Consider the following 13,768-nt stretch of genomic DNA (forward strand, 5'->3'; position numbering starts at 1 on the left):
AGGCACGGTGGCTCACGCCTGTAATCCCAGCACTTTGGGAGGCTGTGGCAGGAGGATCACCTGAGGTCAGGAGTTTGAGACCAGCCTGGCCAACATAGTGAAATCCCATCTCTACTAAAACTACAACGATTAGTCAGGCGTGGCAGTGGGCACCTGTAATCTCAGCTACTTGGGAGGCTGAGGCAGGAGAATTGCTTGAACCAGGGAGGCAGAGGTTGCAGTGAGCCAAGATTGCGCCACTGCATTCCAGCCTGGACAACAGAGCGAGACTCCGTCTCAAAAAAAAAAACAACAACAACAGTGACGCACACATAAGTGGTGTACAACTGGATCAGTGTAGCCAAGAACCCAGAAACTCAAAACCCTTGCTGATTTCCTTGAACCCAAGGATAATTTTTCTATGTGTTGAAATGACTAATTAGATGAGTCCGTCATGAAGTTTTGTCACGTGATTCTCTCTTTTTTCTCCTTAAAGATCATCTTCAATCCAGAGGGTTTTCCTTGTTCCAGGAAACGTTTCACCTCCATGTGAAGACTTAATTTTTACAGAAACTGAAATTTCCCTCATTTATTATCTAGATGAGCCCCTAAAATCTATTCAATAAGGTTTGATCTCTGATGGAACAGACCAGAGTTGTATAATGTGACAGTGGCCCCAAGGAACAGTTTGTAGGAGGAGATTGTTGTCTTCTCTGAAAAAAACTTCCCAGAAGACATTGATGGTTCCCTTAGGTGCCCTGCAGTGGGTCCACTTCCAACAGGCTGAAGCCTGGATTTGGTGGGTGAGGGTCCTACCTTTTCCTAGATACCATTCAGCATCACTGAAGCCAGTAAACTCACCTCCTGAGGAACCGTTACCATCTCTACTATTTACACCCATGGCATGAGTCTGCTGCTCAAGACCTTTGATGAGAATCTTGAGAAGAAAACCATGAATTGTTGGAGAAAATATCTTTACACTTATATGCAACAGATGGCTCATTCCCTCAGTATTCAAAAAGAAACTCTGGGATCATGGAGACCTGGGTGACAATCACCCTCTGCCCACCCTGCGGGTTTTGGGGGCTTGGAGCTGGTTTTCACCACAATTCTGTACACCTAAGAGACTGGGCCGTAAGCTCGAGCCTGTAATTATCTCACAGGCATCAATGATGATGTTACAAATGCAGATTATGCCTTCATGTGGAGAAAGAAACAGTAGGGGCTGATTAGCCACGAAGAAGTTAAGTACTGGTTTCCACCATGTCTATTAATAAAGAAGGGAAGAAGAGCAAGTGCGTGGCAGGGATGCGTAGCGTGTCCACATGGAAGCGGAGAGCCTCTCCCTCTCAGAAATCTGCTTCCCTGACTGCTGTCCTTTTGGTAGTCTCATAAAATGGAGACAAGACTCTCTTCAGCTGTCCTGAGGAGGAAAAAAATATATGACATAAAAATAAATGAGGTATAAGTAGCTCTTTTGGAAAAGCTACTGTGGTTATTTTTTCTTTACTAAAATAGCTGCTTTCTCTCTCGAATATTTACCTTGACAGATGACGCAGCTGCTCGTTTTAGTTCAATCAGCCAGAAACTAAATTGCACGTTAAACGTTGTCACTACAAATAATTGATGATTACTTGTAAACAGGGGGCCATTTGAGGATCTATCTGAGGATCCTCCACGGACAGCAGCTCTCCACAGGCTCAGCAAAGCACCTAAGCATGTTCTCTTTCCCCTTTAAGGGACTGATATACTATTAAGCTCTTAATTTCCTTTAATAGCTACTGGTTGTTTCCTTTCACGGAAAGAAGAATAAAATCCACTTATGTTGCTCCTGAACAAGATTCCGTGGTGTCGAACACTGATATTTAGAATTTTAATGAACCCTGGCTGGGCGCAGTGGATCACGCCTGTAATCCCAGTGCTTTGGAGACCGAGGCGGGGGGATCACCTGAGGTCAGGAGTTCGAGATCAGCCTGGTCCACATGGTGAAACCCTGTCTCTACTAAAGATACAAAAATTAGCCAGGCGTGGTGGCAGGTGCCTGTAATCCCGGCTACTCAGGAGGCGGAGGCAGGAGAATCGCTTGAACCCTGGGAGGTGGAGGTTAAGGAGAGCTGAGATCGCGCTATTGCACTCCAGCCTGGGTGACAGAGTGGGACTCTGTCTCAAAAAATAATTTTAATGAAACCTGCCTCCCAAACATTATATTGCAGCAATCTTAGAAGAATGCACCACCTCTGGAATAGAGAAGCAGTTGGGAAAGAAATGTTTCATGTTTCCTACACCTGAGCAACAGGCAGGCCCCTGACAACCACAAGTAATTCTTTGCTGAGAGCCGGGATCTTGCAACAGCTTGTCATTAGTGCTGTTTAGCATTTAATTTGCCTTTAGTTAGGTAACAAGCATTTATGGATTACCTGTTAGGAACGAATGCACAGTATGGGAACAGAGGGATGAATGAGGCACAGACTCTGCTCACAGCCTACTTGGACTAGAAGTATCTACTCAGGAAAGAAAACTTGAAAGCAGTTAGCAAATGCAAACCGATATACCACTACAGGGAATCATCACTCTTTCCGAATTCAAGGCTCTAACTGCTGGCACACTTCTAAGGAAAAAAGATATGCGTTTCTGCATCCCGTCTCATGATGGGAGTGAGGATATGCCAGTCACTCCTTCTGTGGGCTAAGGAACGGTCTGGCCTTCTCTTCCTCTGCAGAGTCCGGGCGTGATGGAGACGCAGGATGGAGGCAGCCATCACCTATTGAAAATCAGCCTGTCTGCCGGATCTGGTGACCCTCCCTAAGGTCCTTGGTAAAAACTGAGGCCTAGTTGTGTCCAGGATGGCAGTGAGCTGGGATTCATTTATGGCAGCCCCCAGGAGATTGCGTTTTTAAACCAGCCCAAGGCATGTGGTGGACATGGATTGGCAGCACCTACAGATAACGGGGAAGGCTTTCCAAGGGGCCAAACGGTCCATAGCAGTTAGGGAAGCGAACGTTAGAAGTGCAGGTCAAGGTCTCAGAGTGAGCAGTGTGGCTGGGCCAGAGAGGGCCTTCCAAGTGCATAGCCAGTGGAGGCAGCCGGACACAGCTGACATGACAAGGCAAGGCTGGATCCGTCAGACTCTGGGAATGCTCCCAGCCATCAGGCTTCACGGAGCACTGCTTCTGTGCTAAGTTCCTGATGCCAAGGAAAGTGAGAGAGACATGGCCCTGGCCTCAAGAAGCTTTCCCGGCAGATGGCCGTGTATCCGCGCTATGTTAAGGGAGGTGTAATATTAACCAAAAGTGGAGCTCTGAGCTCCTACCCTTGGCGGAGGGCTTCTTGGAGTAGATCATGCCTGCACTGTGCCCAAGGGCGTCTTGGAGTAGATCGTGCCTGGATCGCACTGAATCAGTGGAAGCTGGGTCAAGTCGGGGAATGGCAACCCAGGCAGAGGGAAGTGCATACTTGGGACACGGAGGGCACAGACAGCCGTGGTTCTCTGGCAGTGAGATGGGTGCCAGGCCACGAACTGGATCTGAGAGATTATTTCCCCATCTGGGAACTGCATGTACTATGGATTGTAAAGGGTCAACCTGAGAGACGGAAACAGGGAAAAGGCCCTCAACCATTCACTTCAGTGTCTGGGGATGCGTGGACTGGGGAAGAGTCTCTGGCTGGCTCCGATGCGGTCTCTGCTTCTGCAGAGGGGGCCTTGCTCACACAGTCTTCAGACTTGCATTCCCAGCTGGTGCCCAGCACCACGAATATATGGAAAGATAACAACTCTAAAGAGGGATAAAATGTATTTTTTGGTCGATTTTTACTTTTCAAACACATTTAGCATTCTCTGGTTTTTAAAAAATGCTTTTAATAGAGCACAGACTCCTTTCCTCAGTGGTGAGGAGACAGATTTAAGGGCTGTAGCTCAGACAGTCAGTGCCAGCTAGCATTCAGGGATCCAAGTGTGAGAATCAAATTGTCGTTTGATGTGTGGATTTGGCAAAGGCTCAGCACGCCTTGGAGACGGTGCCCATGGCCCACGCTGGGTGGCAGGTGCTTCTGCCTTGGGCTCTCTGCTCCTGCCGGGCGGGCCTGTCATCGGCTGAAAAGCCGGCATCTCCCACACCCATCAGCTCCTCTCTGGAGCTGAGTCGCTGGACACTGTGACCACACTTAAGAGGCACAGCATGCTCCTGCTGGGTGGAATTCTAGGACACCTGGTCTGTGACCTCTTCATTATGACATGAAAGGGATCTTCCCTGCAGTCCCACAAATAGGGACACAGCAGCACTGGAGCTGGCGCCCGACTCCCGGCAGGGAAGGGTTCTGTCCTCATTTGGGCGTATTCTGTTTCTGCCCACCTGGTGTGTGCCCTCCCTGACTCCTGCCCCATTTCCAGACCCAGCTCACGCGTACTTCTCACACTAAGCAGTCTCCCTGAAGCCACCGCTTGGAATCTCTGCGGTGTTTACTGTCCGCCCCGCCCCTTTTGTTTGCCCGTTTGTTATGGAGGTGTGTGTTTAAATGGGCAAAGCAGCGTGCTGCCAGGGACACCAGGAAAGCCCACTTAGCCATCAACTGGAGACTCTGACAACTAGAAGAAACCTGGAAGGCCACGTGACAGATATGGAGACAGGCTGAGAGAAGGCAAGGGTCATGTATGCCTGGGTCATGCAGCCAGCCAGGGACAAAGCCGGGACTTTGGAGCCCAGGTCCTCTGCTCCCTGCCAGGCCTCCTTCCACAAGGACGTGGGCGATTGCTGAGAGCAGAGCCCCGAGGGAATGGAATGGAGGGAACTTGATTAGAAGGGGGAGAATACCAAGCACAGGGCCTTGCAGAGCAGGTGCTCCTAAATGCCCAAGAGATGCAGGAAGAGAGGGAGAGATGGGAGTGTCAAGGAAGGGTCTCAGTAGCTCTATGGGCACCACGTTTCTGGGCTTGGGACAGAGAAAGAAGGGCAGAAGGAAGGGCACTGGAAACACAGCTACACCTAGATTTGGAAAGCCAGTGACCTCGGAAAGGATGGTCCGGACATGGGGAAGACCACGAGCCAGGCTGCACTTGTAGGAAGGACCAGGACCTGAGCCACTGGCAGTAAAGAAATGTCACTAAGGAAGTGGGGGCAATGGCAGGAAGTGGGGGTCCAGGGTGAGGAGACAGGAGCCCAGGCTGGGTCTTGTTTGGGAAGATGCAGCCTCCATGGGCCAAGCAGGAACAGTAGGAAAACCCTGACGGTGCAGTCCCCACTCTCAGGACGTCCCTGTCTCCAAAGGAAACAGCCACACAACACTGAGGTGGGGCGGTGAGGAAAGCAGGGATCGCTGGGGAGTGTGGGGGATGCACTTGTCCAGCAGAGGAGGCAGGGCTGGGCGGCTCAGTTGAGGGAAGTGATGATTCCGAGGGCCCTGGCTGGGGTGGCGGCTGCAGAGGGTGGCTCAGAGTGGAGGGGCTGTCCCAGGAGCTGGTGAGCTTACCGGGGACAAGATGTCCCTTGTCAGGGATGTCACAGAGGCTGTTCCTCAGCTGGGTCATGCTGGGTCACCTGACCCAGGGGCCCTCCCTGTCTTAAAATGCACGTTGTACAATAAAGAGTGGAAGAGGATGTCAATGGGCAGGAATGGAGCCAAACTCTACGGGAGAACGGAGCTGTCCAGGCAGAGCCGCTGGACACCTGAGGCTCCCTCCTTCCACCACAAACACCATTGCCCCATGGCCTAGAGAGGTGGGTAAAAACCGATCTCCACTGAGATCTCCCAGGACAGGGCCTGCACGTGGTGGCGCCTGTACCTGAGGGGGTCTCTCCGCAGTACTGGGGACATTGTGGATGCCCACCTAGCAGGGCTCACGCACCTCCCCTGGTGCACCACCCGCTGGCAACTGCAGCTTGGCCACCCTGGGAGCCTGGCTGGCCGGCAGGAGGATGGGGCCAGCACAGCCTCGTTTTATTTGTGCTCAAAGGAGCGTCACTGTTCTTAGAACCATCCTCTGACGTGAGCAGGACAATGACGATCACCACTGTGTAAATCCTGACACTGGACCAGAGGAATTGACTTACCTGCTTCAGGTCAGAGAACCATGGAATCTGTGCTGATCCCTTTTCAGATGAAGAGCAGGGGGTCGAGGGAAAACAAGTGAACTCCAAATGACTTGGTGTCAGAGCCAGGAGGACAGCAAGGCATGCCCAGCCTGGGCAGGGGCAGCAGCTGAAGGCTATCATTTGAGATCAGTTCAGGGTCTTGCTTGGCAAGAAGTGTGTGTGTGTGTGTGTGTGTGTCAATGCTATGTTGGTTGGTTGGTGTGTGTGTGTGTGTGTGTGTGTGTGTCAATGCTATGTTGGTTGGTCCCCAAAATACTTTTTGGAATCTCAATTGGTCTGTGAAATCAAAATACCAGGCAACCACTGGCTTACGCTTAGAGGACTCTGACATTCAGGAATGTTCTGTGGATTGTTGTGTAAAATAACAAAGGACTAGGCTGAGGGCTGCCCAGGACTCTCTCCCATTCCCTGCCTGTCCAGGTGACCCTCAACCTCAGGACACAGCTCAAATCCCACCCGCACTCCCATGCAACTGCCAACCTGATGGCTCCCTCCTCCTGACCCTGGCTCCCTCACAGTCCTCACAGCACCTTTTGCCTTGGCTTGTTTTCCCTGCCTTAGCTCCAGGTGAGCACAGCCAGAACCATGCTCAGAAGCCAGCACACGAAGGCCTGCAACTGCAGACCCCTAAGGAACCTTGGAGATGCTCTCAGACAGTGCCCACCTCACTTTGCAGATGGAGTGACTCACAGCTGGGACAAAGGTCCTCTCGCTCTTGCCCCTGCAGTCTACCCACAAAGCAGCCAGGAGAGCTTCTAAAAATGCAAAGCAGGTGGCGTTCTTCTGAGTAAGCCCTCCCATGGCTCCCTATCTTAGTACAAAAACTGAAATCTCATGACTTGTGAGGCCCTCCAGCTGGCTCGCAGCCACCCCTCCAAAACCGAGTGCCTGCCAGCGCATTGCCCACCCAGCTGCAGCCAGGCCCCCCACTGCTCAGCACCATCTCCTCAGAGGCCCCCCCATTCTTCCACGGGCATGTTCCCTATCCCCTTAGAGCACGCTTGGGCCTGAACTGATCTTGGGTTCTGTCGCCTGTCTACCCCACTGGAATGCAAACTCCACAGAGGCAGGGCTTTCTCTGTCCCCTGCCGCATCCGCAGTGCCGGGAACAGTGCCTGGCATGGAGCAGGTGCAGTCGAATGACCGACTCCATGAAGTGAGGTGAGTCACCCACCACGCAGGGAAGAGTGGACATGGGTAAACAGGCGCTGCCTGGGCTCCAGGCGCACTGACTGCATCCTGGCTGCTTGACTGATGTGGTTAATAAATTACTAGAAGGCAAGCCCTCTAGGGCACAGCAGACTGGATACTTGATTAACCCAGGGTCTGTGTTAATTCCAGGTGCCAAAATAATTTCTAGAATTTCACCTGAGACCTAGAGGTAGTTCATTTGAAAATAAACATGATTTTCCAGAAGGCTCGAGCTTTCTCAAGGAGAGCAATGCCCTGGACTCTCCTTCCACAAGAAATCAGGAAGACAGGCTTTGGAATTCCCAGTGGGGAAGCACAGTTGGAGGGGCCGGCCTCGGGCACCACAGTGCGCAACGCTGAACACAGGGCTCCCAGGCAGAGACTGGGAGGTCCCGACACCTGGACCCACAGGTGCACCCGCATCTCCCATGCTTTTACCCTTTCTCCTCCACCCCATTTATAGCAGTGATCAGAGGTGAATGAGGAAATAGTGGGGGAACTGACCCCCTGGAAAGTCTGAATTTGAGTGAAATAATGGGGAGAACTGAACCCCTGGAAAGTCTGAATTCTGCTTCATCGAAGCCCAACACGGGCCTGTTTCCCTCTGCTGTCAACCCCAGGGAATGGGGTGTCAACAGGGCCCACATTCGTATTGTCCCAAGCACCGACAGCACCGCTGCAGGGACCCCCTCTACCCCCACAAGCAGAAACGCTCGACACAACGCCGGGAACGTGTCTTTATTAAAGATGCAAGCAAGCACAGAAGGATCATGTGTAGTGCTCAGTAACATCCATACAGTACTAAAAATAGAAAAATATAAATGAAATTTCACAGAAAGCAGCCTCCCTCACAGAAACACAGGCAAGGTGCTGCCGAGCCCACCATGCGATGCCACGTGCCACCTGCCTGGCCACGCTTCTCCCCTTTACAAACAAAAACACAAGCTTCTCTCTACACCCGTTTCAAATACAGCACCAAGAACGGAGACCCCTTCCACAGCAGCGACCCTCCTGACCACCACTTTGGGTGCTTCCCAGCCACATAAATGACAGACAACCCCGGTCCCCACGGGGTTGGCTGGCTACTGGCCCCCGACTCTCCATCGCTTCAGCGAATGTGGGTGAGAAAATTAGGCAGTGAAGCAATAAAGACCTCACCTTTACTCCCTCAGATACATGGAGGGATGAGGTGGACAGACACGCAGGCGGCCGTGCCAACCTGATCCGAGTGAAACAGGGCTACACTTGCAAAATGGTCCTCCCACGGCTGAGCGCCTCAGGTGCACAGAACAAACTGAATGATAAAGACCCGGGGATTTTAGAAATTTACTATTAAGCATCTGCTTGCCAGCATTAGTAGGCTATCACTTCAGGAAACAAAGTAAGGCTGTGGAATTCAGCTCAAATTCCGAGCGCAACTCGGTCCTTTGGTGGCCGACTCTCCACCCACTGCATGCAAATGCTCCTGACTGCGTTACACTCCCACCTGCCAGCCTCACCAGGCAGACTTCCCTCAGCATATGCTCCGCGGGCTCCTCTGTATTGGGCCTTTGGAGCCGCCCGCTGGAAGTCTCTGGCAGAGAGACGTCCATTCTGAAGACCTAGTGAACAATTTCTGCTCATTTCAGGAAGGTTCTGAAGAAGTGAACTCCGTCAGAATAAACAAGTGTCCAGATTCCCCCCAACAGACCCAACTCATCCTCTGTTCTCACGACTATCTCAGAACCAAGTGAGAACAGAATGGCTGTGCCTTAGATAATAGAACTACAAAAATAAAGAGTTAACCCTGAGATCTTTCTACCATTCGGGTGTGGCTCGCTCCTGATTCCCCTTGGAAATGAACTTTTATTTGGTTTACTGACATTTATGTAGATTTCCAGTGAAAAGCTCTATAAAATACAATAAATAATACGGGGTTGAAAAGGCAGACATTCTAGTTGCATATATTACAGGCTTTATCCTTACGGTCCAGGCCATTGGAACTGCAATGTGGAGACTGTTTGTAATCAGACATGGAGAGGCTGCACGTTCTAAAGGCGAGACAGCTGCTTTCGGTTGGGAATCATCACACTCCCTCCGCTCACGCCGCTCTTCCCTTCCCCCGCTGTTTCACATGCTGCTTCCAGAGTTTGTCCAGCAAGGAATAAATGAATGCATACAGGACTTTTGGCTAGTAGACTGTCTGGGTATTGTGAGCATGCAGGTTGTTGTTTCTGTTATTATAAATAAAAGTCAAACGTGAGGTCACACTTTCCCATCTTCTGTTTATACACCAAGTCAAACTTCTCGTTCATGGAGACGGTGAAGATGTCCTTCCACAGCCCAACTCTTCCTGAAATGCAAACAAGAGAACTGCTGGGGCCACTTGCTGTCGGGCCAGCTACTGAACTAAAGGAAGCCTTGGAAATGGATCTGGAACATTCCAGATCTATTCCTGGATCCCTTTGAACTTGGCCTATGGGGGCAGGAAGGGCCATCTGAGCTACAGACCAGGTGGTCCCCTAACATTTGTGAAACTACTGGATGCGGCAGAACATGACCTGAACCAGCTTCCCTCTGAGGCTGTGGCACAGTGAGCCACAACCACCTGCTGGTGCCATCCCGCACCCCCTGCTGGGGCCCACCAGGGAGACTCTACTCCCGTTCAGTGCTGGGTCCCCAGCACCTAGAACGGCACCTGGCACGTGGCAAGTGTTTAATAAACATCCCAGGAGCGAGTATGATCTGCCGCGGGAGTGCACTGCTCTGGGCATCGCAGGCAGCCCTGGCCCTTCCCACGCCATTATCCACTCGCAGCTCAACAGTGCCACCAAGGCGTCATTGGCTTCGGGAGAATTTGAAAAGGAAAAAAAAATCATCCAAAGTGCAGAAAATTTTACACTAAGTAGGAAGCCCTCCTGACTGGGCCAAAGATGCAGATTTCAAGAAGCCTGCCCTGGCAAACCCTGGGGAGGAATTTAAAGTGAATCAAATAGTCGCAGCATTAGCTAGCTTTACAGACTAGATGCAAAACATGCACTGCAGTGAGAATTCCCTGAGTCAACAATAAAATGAGTCTGGGCACAGCCCCCAGCTGCTCTAGCCCAGGCTTACTCAGAAACCCAGACCTCTTCCTGGCAGCCACAAGGGAGGGCTGAGCTGTGGGCTAAACTGCAGGCACCGGTCTACGCTGGTTTATGAAGGCTTTGGAAAAACGAAAGACAGCTCAACATGACAAGAGAAGTTGTTGCTCCCATTGTCTTTGTTAATATAAAATCTTAGGTTGGTCTAGTCCAATAGCAACGGTGACTGTGAAGATGTCTGGGGCGGGGATTCCAAACTTCCCAGTTATGGGAGCTGTGAGCACATCACCCGAGTACTGGCTCCCTGCTTTTGAAGAACTGCTCGTTTAGAATTCTTTCCATTGTCAGCTCTCTGAGATCAGAGCTCTGTCTCCAGCAAATGTCCTTCACTAGCTCTGTTATTAACAGTGGTCCTTGTCCAGGCAGGACCTCAGGTTTTTCAAACTGCAACCCTGCAAATGCTGAGCTAAAATACCCAACGTAACACGGACTTTCTCTTTGGTAACAAAAAATTATCAGTGTTGGAGAGAAAAACAAGAAAAATTATTCTTGTAACCCTTTAATGATACCTAAGGGGCAAAATTAGAAGCTGCTAGAGCAACCAAACTGTTTTTCCATGATTATTTTTCTCAGCTGAGACAGCTGAGAGCTCGTCAGAGGAGTCACCCACCTGGTTTAGGATTTGGAATCAAGACAATTTATGCTGTGACATGAATCAAATCTAAGCAATGCAGCTGGCTACTCGGCCCTGCATTCTCACCAACTCAAGAAGATCTTCCGAGCAAAGACGCAATGTGCTAAAAGAAAACAAATCAAAGAACTGAAATAAAGCAAAACCAAGGTAAACCATGATAAAGCAAACCCAAGGGAAGGAGCATATGGGCACACAGTATGTTCTTGACGCTGCTTCGCAACACACACACACACACACACACACACACACACACGAACCAAAAGGGGTATTTTGGAGAAGGTCACATCCAAGGATAACAAAACACAGCAAAAGCAAAACTAAAAAAGAGCAAATAAATGTTAAATAACAAATATTTATGAAAATGCAGCCAGGAAAGAAGTCGAGAGGGACTGTGGTTCAGTTCACTTCCTCCTGAGGAGTCCACTGCTCTGCCTTTATAAGAGACGGCACTTTGCACTTGACCTTCAAACCGCCCTTAGCCGTGATCAGCCCCTTTTCAGAGAAGAACAAAAAGCCGCAGAAGCTGAAGGCCTGACCTACGTTGCGTTCCCAGAGGGCAGCAGAGCTGAGCTGGAGCCCAGCGCGCCTCTCATCCGCCCCAGGCATCTCCCACTCCATCTTATGGGGGCTGCTGCTGAAGAGACCCATCCACATTTCCGGGCCCTCCCTGCAAACATTCTCAACCCAGGAAGTGCCCAACACACCAAGTGTCCATAAGGTTCATACTTACCAACAGGGGGCCTCCTATGGCCAAGGCCAGCACCCTGGGATTCAGGGGTTTTAGAGCCTGGGCTCTCCATCATCAAAGCCAAATGCCACACACCCTTAAGGACAGGGGGAGCAACCCAGGTGGATCTGGGGAGGATTCCTGTCAGGAACACTGTCCCCATCTCCAGCTGCCTCATGCCCACTGTCACTTGCCGCCAAGAGCAGGAACTGGCCTCCCTCTGTGCAGCGGCTTAGCTTGGTACTGTCTGCTTAAGTTCACCACCCCGAAGTGGGGCTAGGCCTCACCTGTGCTGCCTGCACCCAGAAGATGCTCAGTCAGCGTCCACTCAGTGAAGGAAGAAAAACGGTTTCTCCTAACTTCCTGCCCACTTCATTTAACTCTCCCACAAGTCAGTTAGAGACTGAGAAACCCATCAGCATGCTTTGCGCTTTGACATGTCATAGCACCAAACCCAGTCCCTGGATCTGCTCTGTGGGGCGTTTGATTTCAGGGCCATCTGAGTAGACCCCCTGCTCAGAAACATCCCGCCCACAAAGCCTGAAATGCACTTTTTCAAGTCAAAACACTGTTTGCTTGGAGGCAATGCAAACACCAGCGGGCAGGGTACTCCGTCACTCCATGAGCACTGTGCCATCCACGGGCACCAGCTGACAGAGCACAGGCCATGGGCCAGCTACAGACTGCTGTAAAAGGAGCAGAGAGGGCAACAGGGACCGGACTCGGCTCCCTAAGCAGGCAGAGAAAGCAGCCTGGCTGGGGTGGGGAGTGCCTGGGCGGGAGGCAGGGTGGGGCACGTACCCCGGCCCACGGGCAGGGCCTCAGCGTTGCAGCACTGGTCCACCAGCTGGTGGCAGTGCTCCGTCAGGGCTTCCAGCTGGGCCTTGTCACAGGACACCCCCAGGAATCTGGCCAGCTGCTCCACCATCGTCACCAGGTCCTGGAAGACAAGTGCAGAGAGCAGAGCAGCCCATCAGAGGCGGGGCCTTTTACTGGACACGACTCCAGGCTGGGCACACGCTGAGGACTTTTTACACACGGCCTTCCTTACTTAATGCTCACAAGGCTGACATCAGCCTTGTCCAGAAATAACACTAAGAGGTTAAGAAATCGCCCAAGTGTGCTCAGCTCTCAAGTGGAGATCTTGAATTCAAACCCTGGTCCTCCAGGGAATTGGGTTGCAGACATGAGGTCTTAATAGAGGCTGTGGTTAAGTTTTAACAGGAGCAAGAAGTAAAAAACATATTTCAGAACATGGTTCTTGTGAGGAGCAAGACCTAATGGGCTCCTCTTTCCCTTCCTGCTGCCTGTCAGCTGGCGTCTGGGCTGGCCCTTGGGAGCGCAGGGAGGCCCCTCTGGTCTCCAGATGGCCCTGCACTGGGCAGGGAGCCCGCTTCATCAGAGGCAAGATTCCGTCATGCCTGCCATACCCTGCCCCATTATTTTACCACGCCTGACAGCGGAATGTCACTGATGTGGCTAACCGTCTTGAGGGGGCCATTCCCCAGCCCCCCACCCCTGCCACTTTCTCCCCAGGAGATGAGGCTCCTCGTCTTCTCAATCACAGCCCTGAGCTGTCACCTAGAGGTGCCTTGGTCCCATTAGGAAGATGCTGGAGGCTGTTTCCTCTCTGGAAGGTTTGTAAAGCAAATTCCCACATTAAAGCCTCTAAAAAGTCCTACAGTGAAAAGATGATTTAATTTCTTTAATGCAGCACTTCGGAAACCTTAAAAGAAAATGTTCTCTGACCGCTGGTGTGGGCGTCAGCTGGTGTGGGCGCCAGCTCCTCCCTGGGTCCCCACAGTGCGCTGACTCCTGCAGCAGCGGTTGCAGGTCTGATTCTGGCCTCGCACTGCCTTCCACAGGCAGGGGTGTGGTGCATCCCGGGCGCAGGGCTTGACTCAAGAGTCAGAGGAACAGTTATTAGAGAATGAGCCATGGAATACAGAGCTCCCTTTCCCTTGCCCTGCCACCAAGAACTCCATTTCAAAGAAAAAGGGTAGCAATGGAGAAAGAGTGAAGAAACCTG

General features: G+C 51.5%; 1 protein-coding gene across 1 annotated transcript in view; it reads right to left on the minus strand.

Annotated features, from left to right (window-relative positions):
• Positions 1-7,979: 7,979 nt before the first annotated feature.
• SULT4A1 (sulfotransferase family 4A member 1) overlaps positions 7,980-13,768 on the minus strand; it is a 38,774-nt gene continuing 32,985 nt past the window's right edge. The window contains exons 6-7 of the mRNA XM_001172043.6: positions 12,541-12,679; positions 7,980-9,588 (exon numbers count right to left, since the gene is read on the minus strand). Coding sequence (XP_001172043.1) covers positions 9,476-9,588; positions 12,541-12,679 — 252 coding nt within the window. The 3' untranslated portion in view covers positions 7,980-9,475. The remainder of the gene's footprint in view (positions 9,589-12,540; positions 12,680-13,768) is intronic.

This window comes from Pan troglodytes, chromosome 23 (genome assembly GCF_028858775.2).
Source record: "Pan troglodytes isolate AG18354 chromosome 23, NHGRI_mPanTro3-v2.0_pri, whole genome shotgun sequence".
NCBI lineage: Eukaryota > Metazoa > Chordata > Mammalia > Primates > Hominidae > Pan > Pan troglodytes.